Here is a 17,124-nt window from a genome sequence, read left to right as displayed (position 1 = left end):
TAGAGGTCGACCAATATTGGTTTTTACCGATACCGATAGCTAGGTTGGACCACACTGGCCGATACCGATTAATTAACCAATAGTTTTTGAAAATGGATACTGAAAGGCAACTAAAATAGTGCTAGTTTTTAAAAAGTATTAAACCATACTTTGTAAATTAATAAAAATATTAATTATATATTGATCATTAAAGTTATTTCATAGTTCATTAATGTTAACAAAATAAACTTCAAAATTTAACAATATATCAGTAAATGTTGAAATTAACACACTCTAACAAGGAACAACACTTCTATTCTACAGCTTTCATAAATCTTAGTTGATGTTACAAATGGGCTCATTGTAAAGGGGTGGGAATCTTTACATTTTAACAATATGTAAAATTGCAGTTTCGATACTTTTTGTTTATATTAAAATTAAGATTCAATTTAATTAGATTTTATATTAAATTAATTTCGTGCAGAATTTACTTAATTTTTTTATATAAGCAGGCTACTTTTTAAAACCATAGACAGTATCATATGACAGTGGCTGCTTTAACAGGCTTCAATGAATGCACCGGTCTGTTTCGATATATCAGATGTTTTGTCCTGCTCTGAAAACATAACTGGCTGTGTTTTTGTATAAAAGTATTCGAAAAAGTGCATTTAACCGCATCCGCAATCGAGCTTTTTAGGACGAACAAAGAGAAAGTAAAAGTCTGTCAGTGCGCGAGTTTTGTGCATCTAATAGTACTGCATTACAAACGGCAGAAATGAAGGCATATCTAAAGTAAAACACTGCGGGTGGAAGCACACACTGTCAAGCAATGCACACGTGTCGCATAGTGAAAATTCTGTGCATTGAAGCCCGCTGCGTCTCTAGCACACACACGTCCCATATGCGGGGAAAAAACACAAGCTCGTTGAAAAGAGGATTGCAATGCATTGGAGAATCCATTTTTTACCCACCCTTAATGAAACCGGGAAAAAGTGCAGCGCTGCGTTGCGCGGACAACTCGCAGGTATCTCACACACACACACACACACACACACACACACACACACACACAGGACGCGTCGCGTGTAGTTCAAGGGGAAGTCTAAAACAGTTTATTTAATCACCAAACGGGCAAATGTTTACTTAAAGAATGATCAAAAAAGCAGCAAAGATTAGTTTAATCAACAGATCAAGCGAAAAGAGAAAGAGCGATATATATTGTTGTAGCCATTTAAGATTTTTTTTCTGTTTTACATTGTTTAAATATTATTTGTTTGTGTTTTGTTTAAGTTTAATTTGTTTATTACGAAAGAAGTTTGTGTAACTTTAAATGTCATAAAGGACGTGGTATGAATTGGACGGCAATACGCCGGGAGAATTGGGGAGGGTCAGACACACTTTTTTGACAATTTCGTACGTTTTTATTTGTGGGAAATCCTTTCTTAAACGAATTTCGTTTTGTATAATTTTTATCTTAACTTTTAATACATTTACAAAGATTTGGGACAGATATGATGTAATGTAAAACTATGAATTAGCTGCTTTGCTGCTGACAGAAAGCCGGTGCATTGCATACAACCTTGTTTCCATTGCCATTTCTGATTGGCCAGCAAGCCAGGAACGCAAGATTCGACCATTTTGATTGGCTAATAGGTTTGTCATTCAAATGTCAGAGGCGGGGAAAAAACCTCAGCCTCCTGAGGTTAGGTTATCGCGGGAGTTAAAACCTCAATATCGATGCGATAAAGGTTAATCGTGCAGCCCTACACTGTACCTTTATATATTGATATTGCAGAGCAGCATGGTCTTGGTATGGGCACAATTTCGGAACAGCACTACCTAGTGGTCAGGATATATATATAAAAAAAAATTTGTTGTGCCAAAATCGCTATACTTGAAGTCTCTTTAGATTTAGTGCAACATATTGAGTTGACAGTATCAGAAGTCGACCTTTTTGGGCATCATTTTGAATTGTCTTAAAATGGCATATTCTGAGACTCCCAAAATGGCTGACATGATTTTGGAAGTTTGAAAAATTGGATTCCATGTCCTATGTCAACCATTATTTTGAATTTTGTCTTAAAATGGCATATTTAATGAATCCATTGGTGTATTACTATGCAACTCGGTATGTGTCATCGCCACCATGCCCTTCTGAAGGTACCCAAAATGGCTGACATGATTTTGGATCATTGAAAAATTGGATTCCATTTAATTCAAATGCTGCAATGAAACTAAGTCGTCTCATGATTTTTGGTGTTTAAGAGCAAAATTCACTGTTCGAAAGTCATGAGCATGTATCCTCGGGTCATGTTTGTCATAGTCTCGCGTAGCCAGACCTTCAGACTGACGGCTGAAGGTCTGGAATTCATGGCAGCTTTAATTGGCCAAGGCCCGTCCATAAGGCCGTTTGACCGACATGTCAAACAGCCAATCACAGTTTGTTTCGTTCAGCGTCACGTTTCGGTGCATGGAAATGCCTCAACAACAGACTGGCGTCCAACAAGTCAGTCATTGAAATAACCAGTTAAATAAGAAGAGGGAGAACAAGCAGTACGTCAGTAATTTGTTCGCGAACGTTGCAAAAGTGTATAACAACAATCGCATCTGCGTAAGCACCTTTTAGCAAAACGGCGAGTAAATCAGTCTGCGCTTTGTTTCCCGGAGGACCGAAAGCAAACGTGACACTCACGTCTCCCGGAAATCCGGTCAAATTCAACTAATCAGATGACGACTTCGACATTCCTGAAGTGTTTCCAGTTAAGTGTACCATATGCATCAGACGTTTAGCCAACGTTCCGTGGGCGTGACGTCTGAGGCTGAGACTATGGTTGTCATAACATACACCAGCTTTGGTATGAATACTCTAAAGTGTTGCAGAAATATGGCCTTGTATCTTATTCTCTTATCTTATTATCCATGTCAAATTAATTCACATATTTTTTAAGTACAGTTCAAATTTATTAAGTTTTTATTAGTATAGCCAATCATAGTCACATATTTATTAAAAGATCATTTAATTTATCTGCAGACCACAAACTTCAAAGGTGTATTTAAAACAAAGCTGTTCATTGACAGATCGGATTATTCTGCTTAAGAGTTTAGTAGCAGTCACTACTACTGTCTTATACTTTATAGCTAGATTGAATTTGTTTAATACTGATGAGTTTTGCAACATCATTTGCAACTTGAGCTCATTAACAACACTTCTGTCTTCAGTAGAGCTGCTTATTAAGCTTGTTTTATAATGAATGAACTTTGAACACTTATTGAACTGAACTGAACCATCACTGATTCTGTTACTTTTGTTTAATACTGTGAGGCTTTTTTTAAACATCATCTGTTGTTCAAAGCACTATAAAAATGAAGTTGATTTGATGTCCATTGAATTACAAATTCAGGAGCATTACAAATGTCAATATGTTACCATTATAAAACAAGTTGTCATGGTTACTCCTGACCTGGAAATGGCTGTGCTTTGTCTAGGCTGTCCTTGAAAGTCCTTGGCCAAGTCGTAACCGTAGTGGACTTTTTATGTGGACCAAAATGCGGAACCTGGTGCGAGGAGTGGTGCAGTTTAAAAAGGCGTTGCGTGGGACAGCTCTCAAAGGAGGACCTTCTCTGATAACCACAGGTTTGAGTTCCTTCCTTCCTATGCTCATACCTTTGAAATGTTTTATATATATTGGCCCTTTACTTAGGTATTTAGGTATGGTTAGAGACAGGGTGCAGTTTGGTGGTTGGGGGGATTTTTCCTGCCACGGACGCTATATCCCCACCTCCGCATTTGCCATTTCTAACAGTAGAGTTTTCCTTCCAGCATATGAAAATATGCATCACAAATTCTTCTGAGAGGAATGGTAAGTAACTAGATTAATATTCATTTTAGGTCTAATGTTCATAAATGGCAGACCAGCAGTTTAACTGAATCTACTGCACTATAACCACTCTTTCATGAAACCAAAACAGATTTTAATTTGGTCTTGTTACACATTTTATATTTGCTGTTGCAAGCAGTCTAGTAAAAACATGCAAGACACTACCAGAGCTGGGCAGACTACTTACAAATTGTAATCTGTTACTGATTCCAAATTGCATGACAAAAATTGTAGTCAGTAACGTAATCCATTACAATACACATTTTAGGTAATATAATCAGATTACTTTTGATCGTTTATCACATCGATAACGAAAACAGGATAATCTTGTACCATAATAATGTAAAAATACAAAGAGTGAGAAAATATATTCCTTTCATTGTAATTAACAACATGGAGTGCATTAAACATTGTATTAAATCAAGGTTTTCCAAACTGGGGTTCATAAAGGAACTGCAGGGGGTTTGTGAATTTAATGAAAGGCTAACAAGTAATTAAATCATAAAAATGAAAAGAAATCATTTTAAAATAGCAATCAAAATAATTCACTTATGAAAAAAGAAGAAATATTTTATGTTTACCTGCATGCCATATGACCATTAACCAATGTCAGAGAACCTTGACATACTTAATACTAAATTATAAAAATATTTATTTTGAAATCTCAGGGGTACTTATAGGGGTCATTGATTATGATAATGATTATGATTTTGTAATCTGATTATGTAATCCAGATTACATGTAATCAGTTAATACCCAGCTCTGGACACTATAATTTATCCTGGACTAAAATGGAATTAAGATACTAGAAATTTGTCCAGATTCATTCTTGTTCAGAATTTTAAAAATTGCAACAAGCTGTACTGTAAAGCAGCCAAAATGTTGAAATGTCATTCAATTAAAAAAGTTCCTATGGAAATACAAATTGTTTGCTTACGTACAGTCGTGGCCAAAAGTTTTGAGAATGACACAAATATTAGTTTTCACAAAGTTTGCTGCTAAACTGCTTTTAGATCTTTGTTTCAGTTGTTTCTGTGATGTACTGAAATATAGTTTCAAAGGCTTTTATCGACAATTACATGACATTTATGCAAAGAGTCAGTATTTGCAGTGTTGGCCCTTCTTTTTCAGGACCTCTGCAATTCGACTGGGCATGCTCTCAATCAACTTCTGGGCCAAATCCTGACTGATAGCAACCCATTCTTTCATAATCACTTCTTGGAGTTTGTCAGAATTAGTGGGTTTTTGTTTGTCCACCCGCCTCTTGAGGATTGACCACAAGTTCTCAATGGGATTAAGAGAATTTCAACGTTTTGGTCCCCGAGTCACTTAGTTATCACTTTTGCCTTATGGCACGGTGCTCCATCGTGCTGGAAAATGCATTGTTCTTCACCAAACTGTTGTTGGATTGTTGGAAGAAGTTGCTGTTGGAGGGTGTTTTGGTACCATTCTTTATTCATGGCTGTGTTTTTGGGCAAAATTGTGAGTGAGCCCACTCCCTTGGATGAGAAGCAACCCCACACATGAATGGTCTCAGGATGCTTTACTGTTGGCATGACACAGGACTGATGGTAGCGCTCACCTTTTCTTCTCCGGACAAGCCTTTTTCCAGATGCCCCAAACAATCGGAAAGAGGCTTCATCGGAGAATATGACTTTGCCCCAGTACTCAGCAGTCCATTCGCCATACTTTTTGCAGAAGATCAATCTGTCCCTGATGTTTTTTTTTTTTTGGAGAGAAGTGGCTTCTTTGCTGCCCTTCTTGACACCAGGCCATCTTCCAAAAGTCTTGGCCTCACTGTGCGTGCAGATGCGCTCACACCTGCCTGCTGCCATTCCTGAGCAAGCTCTGCACTGGTGGCACTCCGATCATGCAGCTGAATCCTCTTTTGTAGACGATCCTGGCGCTTGCTGGACTTTCTTGGACGCCCTGAAGCCTTCTTAACAAGAATTGAACCTCTTTCCTTGAAGTTCTTGATGATCCTATAAATTGTTGATTTAGGTGCAATCTTAGTAGCCACAATATCCTTGCCTGTGAAGCCATTTTTATGCAAAGCAATGATGGCTGCACGCGTTTCTTGCACGCGCAATTCATCTGATCACTCTTCATTCTGGAGTATATGCAAATTGCTATTATAAAAACTTAAGCAGCAACTTTTCCAATTTCCAATATTTGTGTAATTCTCAAAACTTTTGGCCACGACTGTACATTGAATATGCAATATACATTTAATTGTGCCACAGGCAAGTAGGTGTTTTGGCAGACTTGTGCATCCGTGGTCTGGCAAATACTGGCTTTGAGCACATTAGAATCTCTAGCAGGCTGTAAATTTGCATTTAGCAGATACAACGTACAAATGAAAAATACAAAACAGGTATTATAAATGTAAAACCGGATTTATTTAGAGATGTCTGATAGAAAGATTCAATAACTTAAAAAAAAAAGTTACTTATTTTTAATTTGACCTTCAGTTCTTAAAATTATGAAATGACGTTTTGAAATGTGTGTTTTTCATATAGAGCTTTCAGCAGGTACAGCAGCTGGTGCTGATGGAGACAGACTGAGTCATGGCAGTATAGACAGCTCAAATGAGCCTATTGTAGAGAAAAGCATTCTCTTCCCTCACAGCCTTATAGTTGAGGACGCTATTGACAGTCGCTATAGTACAGGTACTGTAGATGTGACATTATTTATAATTTTACTTAGATTTTTATGTTTTGTAATGTTGACTGAATATGTTTTGTATTTATGATTTCATAAGCTGGTCAGTCTGATCAGGGTTATGGATCTAAGGACGAGCTGCCCCAGGACCTTACTGATGGACCTATAACCTCTCCACCTCTATCCACCAACCACACTAGCAGTAGCAAAGCAAATGGTACTGCATTGGACTGCTTTTAAATGTACAGAAAATGCACTGAAGTTAATACAAATTTGCAATAAATAAATAAATCAGCAATTGTTTTGTGGGTGATATTTTATTCTTGCTGAGTCTTAAACAGAATTAAACAGTTATGTCAAAAAGAATAAATGCATTAACATAGTACAAAATTTAACCTTTAATCACATACATAAATGTGTTTTTTGTCTATTATATACTGCTGCCGGGATTATTTATCTAAGACAGTGTCCTTCTTCTGTATCTTTAAAGGAGATGATATTGCTAGTTCTGTGGACAGTGTTGTAGCTGTGACGGAGCCCCCTAGCCCTGCTGAGATAGCACCTTCTGTAGCCAGCATTGTTAAACTGTCTGCTGAGATCCCTGTCCACTTTGACAGCACTGCAGACAGGGGAGAAACTGGTCAGTCACTGGAAATTTATTATTAACAAAAAGACTAGGTACAAATTCTTCTTGCAGCATTTTATTTCCGCAGAACAGAAACCTAAAACCTAAACTTACTTATTTTTGTTGCCTTGCACTGTTTTTTTTTTCCTTCTGGACATGCAAAATCTAGTATTTATATAGTGTTTCATGTAGTAAGTAATATTGCTTTTGTTCTCTTTCAGCAGGTGTTTGCACGGCTAAACTCTTCATTCCCCATAAGAAGAGTGAAGATGTGACCCTGCCTGTGGTGGATGATTTTGTAATCCCAGTTTTGCAGGTGTCACAGGCTGGACAGCAGCAGAGGGTGAAAGCCTTTGTGGAGCGCAGCTGCAGTTTCAGTGCAGAGAGCAAAGCTGGCATGCTACAAAAGAAGGACAGTCTGGAGCTCAGCGCTGATCACATGGGTGCAGATGCAAAAATCCTTGCATCCGTGTTTTCTGGCAGTCTGACCCCTCCTCCATTTACAACTACCACTCCCTTCAAAGAATGTAAGATGGAGGCTACACTGAGCCCTGCCCTCCATGAAGAACATGAAGATAAACAGAAAGAACACAAAACATTCAGTTCTGCAGAAAAGAAAGTAGAAAAAAGTAGACGGCAGACAGATTCAGTAGACACGCCCCAGGGGTGCGAAGTTGTTGAGCGAACCATAAGCAGTGGCTCCTCCTCCTCTAAAGCTGTGGAGAGGGAGGATGTTGAGGTGGGGGCGGATCCTCTTTCACTCCTTGCGTCGGAAACTGAGGATGCAACCTCCATTCAAAGCCAGGAGTCCACACGGCCCTTTCCACCTATGGTTTCAAGGAATCTTGCAGATGAGATTGAGATGTACATGAGCCTCAAGAGCCCTCTAAATGGTAAAGCTTCCAGCATGGAATTTCAACAGGGAACAACCCACGAATCGGTTAACTGTCCAGATTCTCCTTTGGAAAGAAAGCAGTCTTTGGAAAGAAGATCGAGCCTTCCGATCGGACCAGTCAAAGTTACTAGTTTAATGGAGACTCCAAAGCGTAGCCCTGCTGTTACACGCTCTAAGACATTTGCAGTCAAGTCCCCCAAGACCCCAGGCTCTGCAGGTCAAAGGTCATCATCGCTGACCGCACTTGTAAAGTCATCACAGAGCAGTTCACTTGGATCTGTCATCAACTCCATATCAGGCATCAAGATGGACTCTCTGCTGTTAGGGCCTAAAGTAGATATGCTTAAGTCAGGCATGAAGCAGGCAGCCAATGTGGCCAGCAAAATGTGGGATGCAGTGGCCTCAGCCTACTCCTACTCAGATGATGAGGTGAGAGACTGTAAAAAATATAGATATTAGGACATCCAGAGAGGTTTTCTTGAGTATCTTCGTTATCAGAGATCAACCGAAGAGTTATACTAGTCACTCAGGAGTAATTAGGTCAAAAAAACAGCTTCGACTTTACTAACATTTTTGTTGAACCCTTGATTGTGATTGTGTTAACAATACATTCTGAGTGTGTTCATTGTTATGAATGAAAGCCAGGGATAGACAGAAAGTAGCCTAACATATATCAATACCTACATACCTGTTTGTTGAGGGCAGTAGCTATTAAAGGGGTCATTTCATTTTTTCCCCACATATTAAAATGCTTCCTGAGGCACACGTATAATCCAGGATTTTACATTAGTTTTAGAAGTAAAAGGCCAGTTTATACCCTGATTTTATTATTATTATTATTAAATTTGCATGCATCTTGGCATCCTCTTGCCCTCAATTTGGTTTAAGAAAATTAACTACACTAGTTCATCTCGTAAAGTATCATCAGTATCAAAACTCTGTGTGTTTAGTACTAGAGCTAAGCTCTAAGGATTCCAGTATTTCCTCATTGTAAATGTTGGACATATGTTAAGTCTGGCCTGTATTTTGATTGTCTGTGATTCAGGAGGATAGCTCACAGCCCAGAGATAGTTTCCCAGCTAGACTAGAAGAGCAGTTGCTGTTTGCAGAGGGAGCAACAGAGAACACTTTACCTAGAGGCCTGATGCCCAGCCTGGCCTCAAACGGGCTCACACACAGCAACACCAGCCTGGGCAGCAGCAGTGGAAGCAGCGATACCAGTCGTGCACAGCTGTCGACACGTAAGACTCATACATCATGTTGAATGTCCACTTCAAAACACATTTATCAGCATGAGGCTTCATAAAGAAGATTTATATCATCAGTCATTTTGTTTCAGATGTGAAGATAATGTGGTGTTATTGCAAGGTTAACCGTTTGTACATAGTATTCTTTTGTTTGAAAATTTCTCTTTTGCCATTTCTTTAATACAGCTTTGACTCCAGGTCGCTCAATGAGAGGTGCAGACTCAGAGAGGTCTGAACATAGTTCTCATCATGCCAGCACCTCCAGCATTTACCAGAATTGTGCTTTAGAGGTGAGAGCAGCGCCCTCTGCTGATGCTTAAATACAGTATCTCTTCAGAATGAAGTAGTACAGTTGAACTTTGTTTCTTTTGGGCAGGTTCTAATGTCCAGCTGCTCTCAGTGTCGGTCTTGTGAAGCTCTGGTGTATGACGAGGAGATTATGGCAGGTTGGACGGCTGACGACTCTAATCTCAACTGCACCTGTCCTTTCTGTCAAATCACTTTTCTCCCTCTACTCCATGTTGAGTTCCACGACCTGCGCTCAACACCAGGGTGAGTTACTAAACCACTTGATGCTGAAATGCACACTGCAAGTGCATTTTATTTGCTTTAATTATACAGTGCAATTTGCTTGCTTTTACCGTGGAGAAAATATTTTGATATTTTAATATTTCTGTCAGGACCACTATTGTCAAATAACTTACAATAAGCATACATTTTAGGTTGGGGGTTCTGGGCAAACACTCCCTGCCCATCCATGCAGCCTAGCATGGATAAGAGCGGGGAGAGCATAAATAACCCCCCTATAGGGTAAACAGAACAGAACCAACATTAATGATTAATGTAGCAAATAGTATTAATATTTTAAGTTATTATTTTATATAACAAAATTCAGGGGTCTGACACAACAAGAAAGTCCAAGCCAAGTCCTTAGTGGACAATAGGAGGAGCTGGTTGATTAGCTCCTGAGCAAAGCGATAGCTGCTGAATAATGATTGAAAGGACCTTATAAAGGGAATTATGATTGGCGTCATATTCCTATAGGTAGACGTCGATCATCTGAGCATCAGCTCATGCGAGCTTGACTAACGTGACCTGCCAGAACTAATGCTGCTCCATTAGTTTTATAATGACACTTTGCATGCACAACTAAGAAAATAAACTAAACTCTGCTTGTTGGCAAATTTCACATAGGTCACACAGACGTCTTGTTCAGTGTTTTGAACCACATATACAACATTTTACTGGACTTCAAGTTTTGTAATAAAGTTTCATTTTAGATTTATGTCTTTGACAGTTTTGCTTAATGACAGATGTTATTTCGATTAATAGAGAGTAATAATTATAAGAATGATAAACTATTATTGTGTATTCTTGGTTTACAGCTTCTACTTGAAGACAAGCACATCAGGAGACAGTATCAACAGCTCCAGCACACATCCGACCACCTCTGGCTCCTCTGAAGTGAAAGTGGGATGTTCTAGTGACCCTCCAGACCTCATGAGCTCCCCAGAATCTCCTGAGGACAGCAAGGGTCCAGTCGAAGTGCCTGTCACTCAACCTGGAACCCCAAAGATGTATGTGAACACATTCTGGAAATGTAGCATAACGTGTGTGTTTTTTTTTTTTTGGGTGGTCTATAAGTAAATATTGAAGAATTGATTTTTGAATTCAGTAGAAGACTAATATTAGAGGTTTTAATGTTTTGTTGCAGGAATTTGGAATTTATTCTTTTCAAATTAGTAGTTCAAATGGAACTGTTTTTGGCTAACTGATGATGGTTGTGTCATAAATCTCAGATCACATTATGATTTCTGAATTTGCACCATAGCCTTGTACCCGAGCCAGTACATTCAGACCCCCTGGGTCTCATGGAGAAACAAGCCGAGAAACGCAACACTTTAACTCGGAGCAACAGTGTGGGAGGCCCACTTCAGAGTTTGGATTCGATCCAAAGACCCAATCATGGCATATCTACTACCAGCCTGCCAAACAGCCTACAAGAGGTGGCGGTGAGTGAGAAACGTCATGTTTTAATATTCGGTGTGCTTTATGAATTAAACCTATTGCTCACATTTGATTCATTATGTATTTTAACGGTCCAGGACACTTTGAGTCAAAAGTGGCCGAACCCAAAACCAGTTTCTGTGCCGTATCTCAGTCCACTGGTCCTTCGCAAAGAGTTGGAATCGCTCTTAGAGAATGAGGGAGATCAGGTATTCAAGCTTGATTTTACTACAACCTTTCAGTAAATATATGTGATGTTATATTTATCAAATATTTCCCTGTTGCCCTTTCCCATGTTAAGTCTGATTCAAAGAGCTCACACTGTAAACCCTCTATTTGTGTTAAATGTGTATCAATAAGGCAAATTACAAGAAATCAAGTCTACAAATGTGAACAGGGCATCAGCCTGTTGCCTTGTATTGTGTGCTTGGCTTTATGTATGTATGGTCTGTAATTCATCCATATCCATTATCTTTTAGGTAATTTATACTCATAAGTTCCTCAGTCAACACCCCATCATCTTCTGGAACCTGGTATGGTATTTTCGCCGTTTAGACCTGCCCAGCATTCTCCCTGGCCTCATTCTCACATCTGAACACTGCAACAATGGAGTACAGGTACTTGACATTAGTCACACTGTTATTGCTCTTGCTGACTAGTTTAGAATTAGTCTTTTTAAATGTCTTTTACCTTCAGCTCTATATAAAAATATACATCATATTTGTCTATTTATTTTGTACCTCACACTGTGTGTACTGTAATTTCAATTGTTTGCTTAATGCTGGTCGAACTGAACTGGCATGATAATGCTCCCCTCTCTGTTTTTTCTCCCATAGTTGCCACAGGCATCTCTGTCTCAGGACAGTAAGCAGGTGTATGTGCACCTGCTGTGGGACAATGTCAACTTACACCAGGAGCCCACTGAGCCCCTCTATCAGCTTTGGAGGACTTTCTGTGAGTACCACAGGGGCACTTTGATATTATTTATTTTTTCAGTATTAACATCAACACATTAATGTTCATCGTCAAGGTTTTTATGAAAATTAAAATGCACATCTTTATAAACTTAATAAATAGTGTAGAGAAACCTAAAGAATTGATTTCCAATAGACTACTTCATGTATGACACTAAATATGAGTGTCATTGTCGTGCAGTGCAAAAAAAGGGCACTTTAGCCCCCACTGACCACCAGGAGACTCGGACTCTGCTGAACACCATTGTACGCAGCATTCAGACGAATGATGTTTACGGCCCTATCAACATGCTCCTCAGAGAGATCAAGAAACGCCCTGAAGTTAAACGCCAGAGGTTGGACATGAATGCTACATCTTGTATATAAGACTATAAGACTAGGCTGGTCTAAAAGATGGGATTGTTTTTTATTTGATTATTATTCTTTTCATTTATTTATTTATTTTTGATTTGTTTGATGCGAAAATGGTAGGTTATTTTTCATTCAGATCCAGAGGCTTATAGGTTTTTTCATTTTAAATAATAACTTTTTGATGATATTATTAACAAGCACCACGTTTAAGGTTTTTATTTGTTATATAACCTAGACTAATCAAACAATTTTTGGAAATAGGTGCAGTTAAATAAGTACCATTATTTATTTTTAATTATTATTTATTAGACTGTAGATCAAATTGAAAGAAGCTTGACATTTAAAAAAAAAAAATAGAGATATTACTACCGTTTCCAAATGTATACAGAATGCAGGTTTATTTCATCTAGAGGACAAAAATGAATACCCATTTTAACATGCAACATTACTTTCCGAAATAAAAGCAACATCAAATCAAGATGTTTAATCAAGAGAAAGATGTTTGAAGATGATTGAATGAGAAGTTCACTTCCAGAGCAAAATTTTACAGATAATTTACTCACCCCCTTGTCATCCAAGATGGTCATGTCTTTCTTTCTTCAGTCATAAGAAATTGTTTTTTTGAGGAAAACATTTTAGGATTTCTCTCCATATAGTGGACTTCTATGATGCCTGCGAGTTTGAACTTCCAAAATGCAGTTTAAATGCAGCTTCAAAGGACTCTGAACTATCCCAGCTGAGGAAGATGGGTCTTATCTAGCAAAACGATCAGTCAATTTTTAAACAAATTAACAATATATGTACTTTACCTCAAATGCTCATCTTGTCTAGCTCTCCGTGTATTCCTGTTCAAGACGTAGGTATTTTGAAAAACTCCCATCTCATTTTTTTCTTTTCCTACATCGCTGCAGAAGTACCGACCCAGTGTTTACAAAGTAGACGTGCAAAGAAGATCAAACACTCTTTTTAAAAAAAGTAAAACAGCGATGTAGGACGATTTTGAAGATGGAGAAGAAAATGAGATGGGAGTCTTTTGACACGTTGCAATCAGCTCTTATAGCAGTAATTGGAAAATAGACACATCTTATCCGTAATGCAAGTAATGTTTTCTTGAACTAACTGCGTTGTATCAAAAATGCTGAAATATAAATGTATGATAACTGGATTATTTTAAATACAATAATCAGCTTTCTAGGTTTAACATTTATCTTTTTTTTTAACCGATATTGTCAATTACCTAATCAGAGGACTTAAGCAGATTGCACTTGCAAGATGTGGTCATATTGCCCACTTTACATTGTATTTGCATAAAAGCACTGCCATCATTTCATTGTAAGAGTAGTTAAAGAGCTGGAATCTTGTGCATTTCTATAATTAATTATTTGTACATGCTAAATATTATACAATGTTATATAAATAATAATGCCAGTAATTTATTTAATTATATGACTTTAATTTACAAGTTTAAACTTGTATTTAGTCTGCCAAGATATTGTCATATTCATTTCCATTCCAAAATGTAACATTTGACTCTTCTCTTCATGTCCAGGAGTATCTATAGGGAAATTTTGTTTCTGTCACTTGTTGCCCTAGGAAAGGAGAACATTGATGTTGGTAAGTGAATGCTGTTCTCCAATTTTACATGAAAGTGCATTCATTACTGCTGTTAACATGAATTAAGTGCCTATAGGATGGATCTAACAAAACCTGTCAAGAGCATATCAAAAGTTAACAAAAAAAAGCATACATAACATGAAGTGTATGTTTAGGACCATTACGATTGTTTGCACTGAGATCGTCACCTTAGAATTATAAGGTTCTATCTGCATTCTGAGCACTTTCGAGATATTGAGCTTCAAAGATTTTGCATTCCATAGACTTCTGTAGATAGAACCATTTTTGTTTTCTAAAAAAAGGCCCAAAATGTACACAGCTTACAAAAGAAACATCAAATAATGTAAATAAGTTGTCAAAGAATAAGAATATGTGAACAACTCAATTTTGACAAAAATGTCAGATAGAACCTTATATTTCTAAGGTGATGAGATGTTATTTGTTTTTATTGCATGGACAAAAATGCAATTCTCATTATTGTAGTACGAAAAAGAAATAGAAATGATAAAAATATTTTTTAGAAAATACATATAGAAATGCAAGTAATTATAACTAATTAGTTGTTGTGCTAAATTTAATTTGGGATGCTTATCATTAAAAACCATGTCTGAACAGTGTGAGTTTCATTAGAGATAATAATGTATCTTCTGCATTATGATTTAGGGGGGAAGTAGGACCCTAAGATTTCCTTGTGAGATTCACTTTTTGACTTTCTCTGCTTCATTTTTCCTCCACAGAGGCCTTTAATCGTGAATACCGGCTTGCATACAATGAGCTCAGCACAGAACAGCTGAAAGTCCTATCCCCCATTGACAGACCACCTAGCAACAGCGTGCAGTGGTGCCTCAAGTCCTTTGGAGCCCCATTCATCTGATCTGACCCAAAGTGACTGTAAAAGTCAGGGAGAGAATTGTACAGTCATTTAATTAATTTGCACCACCTGAAATGGTACTTTTTATCATCCACCAGAATAAAAACAAACTGGCTCCTTTGTTCTGAAATTCCTTAGCGTCATGGCACCAAGCGTACAGCAGGTAGACACTGTATTTTATTGGCGGTCTTCAGATGTTGAGTACCGCCTCTTGTGTGTGAGCCCTTTTTAAACTGCAGTGGAAGTAAATGTAAGACTGAAAAATCTATTCACTGTAAGATGTTTCTCTACACTGCCTTCACTCTGGCTTATCTCTTCAGCTGACCTGTGGAAGGATTCTGTGGATATGGAGAGGTGTCATTGACAATGGTCTTATTTGATGTGCACTTTTAGAAATGGTTGCTTTATCATTCTCCATTGTTGCCATGTATTTTTATATATATATATTTTTCTATATTGGAATATTTGAACTGTTGCTTTTCTCAACGTGAGCGATCTTAGGCTAGATTTTTGTGGAGTCTTAAACACAGAGCCCTTTAAGGTTAATGTGGGCTTTGAGTGTCACAGTGCAAGGTGAGAGGTTTGTGTTTGCGTGAGAGTGTTTATGCGCATGTACATGAGATAGACCATACCTTAAAGTGATATACTGTGAGAGAGGACAATCAGATGAATTCCAGAACATTCCAGAAAACATCTCTAATGTCTTAAACAGGCTGAAATCAATACGAGTGATGGTATACTGATAAACTGTCATTTCTTAAAAATACACTTTTAACCTAAATGTAGGATGTGATGTGTTGTGGAAAATATTGTGACATACTTCCAGTATGGAGGAGATGATTTATGAAGTAAAATAACTTTTTTTTTTTTCAAATACACACGCTTTGATTTAACCATTTGTAATCTCATAACGTGTGTGCAAAAACAACTCTTTAAGACAGAATGGAAAACGTCCATAGAACCTCAAACAAGAATATATAAAAATATGTTTTAAACTTGCTTTTTAATCTACTAGATGACTTCAGTTATGGCAAACTAGTGTCCGTTCAATTTATTAAAATCTTTTTTTCTGGTCGCATTGTACATTCGATTCCAAAGGATGTAAAAACCTTTCAGTTACTGCCATTAGCGAATGAATCAGTGAAGAAATCAAAATAGTTCTTGTGCCTTGTTATCAAGTAAAGGTAGGACTTGTGGATTTGTAAAATATACAATTAATTTACTACTAATAAATTAACATGCTAGAGTGAAATTGGTCTGACTTTATTTATAATTTTCATTTATATTCTTACTTTATTTAATTGAATTTGTGTATTTTTGACAGGTGGTGTAAAAGAAACATCATCCCTTTGTTTCTGAAACAAATCAGGTGCAAATGAAGTATATGTGAAATTGTTGTATCATTACCAAGGAAATGTTATTGTATGTGATGCATAACAGGACTCCTTCATCACTGTTTTCTCAAATTTTAAAACCTACAAATTGCAAAACACCAGAGCACACAAATCAATAATAGTTTAACCCATAATGTACTGTTAATCTATATCTATATAGAAGTGTTTTTCTGAGGAACAAGACAAAGAAAGTTGAGCATACTATGATAATATAGGAGTTGTACAGGCATATAATGTCATTGTTAGTCTTGGATGCTTGAGTCGCATGGTCAAATTAAAGAGAAAAAACTCTGATGCACCAAACTGTTTGAGTATTATAATCACCTGTAAATTTATCTTTTTATTTTATCTGTTCATCTGAGATCAACAATGTTTCAGTTGTTTCATGCTGAGAGGATCTGATCTTTGTTTTTGAAAATTTGGTACTCTGTTATAATACAGAACATCTGTCACTACTTCAGTTTTATTTTATTATAATATTGTAGAATTCCATCCAAACTCAGATATTCACAATAATATCACTGTGCTCGTTACAACATCTATACACCATACATGTGTAGAATTACAAAGATGAAATAACACTGACAAAAGGAAGTAATATAATCTTGTGACAGCTGTGACGTGTGTA

General features: G+C 37.3%; 1 protein-coding gene across 2 annotated transcripts in view; it reads left to right on the top strand.

Moving 5' to 3' along the window:
• Positions 1–16,799, top strand: part of dennd4c (DENN/MADD domain containing 4C) — a 69,884-nt gene extending 53,085 nt beyond the window's left edge. The window contains exons 19-34 of one of the 2 annotated variants that reach the window (XM_073835770.1): positions 3,466–3,613; positions 6,377–6,526; positions 6,619–6,735; positions 7,009–7,158; positions 7,368–8,467; positions 9,084–9,279; positions 9,472–9,575; positions 9,662–9,837; positions 10,671–10,862; positions 11,117–11,297; positions 11,391–11,501; positions 11,772–11,909; positions 12,129–12,246; positions 12,448–12,601; positions 14,167–14,231; positions 14,969–16,799. In XM_073835770.1, the coding sequence (XP_073691871.1) occupies positions 3,466–3,613; positions 6,377–6,526; positions 6,619–6,735; positions 7,009–7,158; positions 7,368–8,467; positions 9,084–9,279; positions 9,472–9,575; positions 9,662–9,837; positions 10,671–10,862; positions 11,117–11,297; positions 11,391–11,501; positions 11,772–11,909; positions 12,129–12,246; positions 12,448–12,601; positions 14,167–14,231; positions 14,969–15,105 (3,237 nt within the window). In that variant the 3' untranslated portion in view covers positions 15,106–16,799. Of the gene's footprint in view, positions 1–3,465; positions 3,614–6,376; positions 6,527–6,618; positions 6,736–7,008; positions 7,159–7,364; positions 8,468–9,083; positions 9,280–9,471; positions 9,576–9,661; positions 9,838–10,670; positions 10,863–11,116; positions 11,298–11,390; positions 11,502–11,771; positions 11,910–12,128; positions 12,247–12,447; positions 12,602–14,166; positions 14,232–14,968 lie in introns of both variants that reach the window. The other variant, XM_073835768.1, reaches the window with a different exon arrangement.
• The last annotated feature ends 325 nt before the right edge of the window (positions 16,800–17,124 follow it).

This window comes from Garra rufa, chromosome 3 (genome assembly GCF_049309525.1).
Source record: "Garra rufa chromosome 3, GarRuf1.0, whole genome shotgun sequence".
Taxonomy (NCBI): Eukaryota; Metazoa; Chordata; class Actinopteri; order Cypriniformes; family Cyprinidae; genus Garra; species Garra rufa.
The sequence above is the reverse complement of the archived record's forward strand: the minus strand, read 5'-3'. Positions and strand labels throughout refer to the sequence as shown.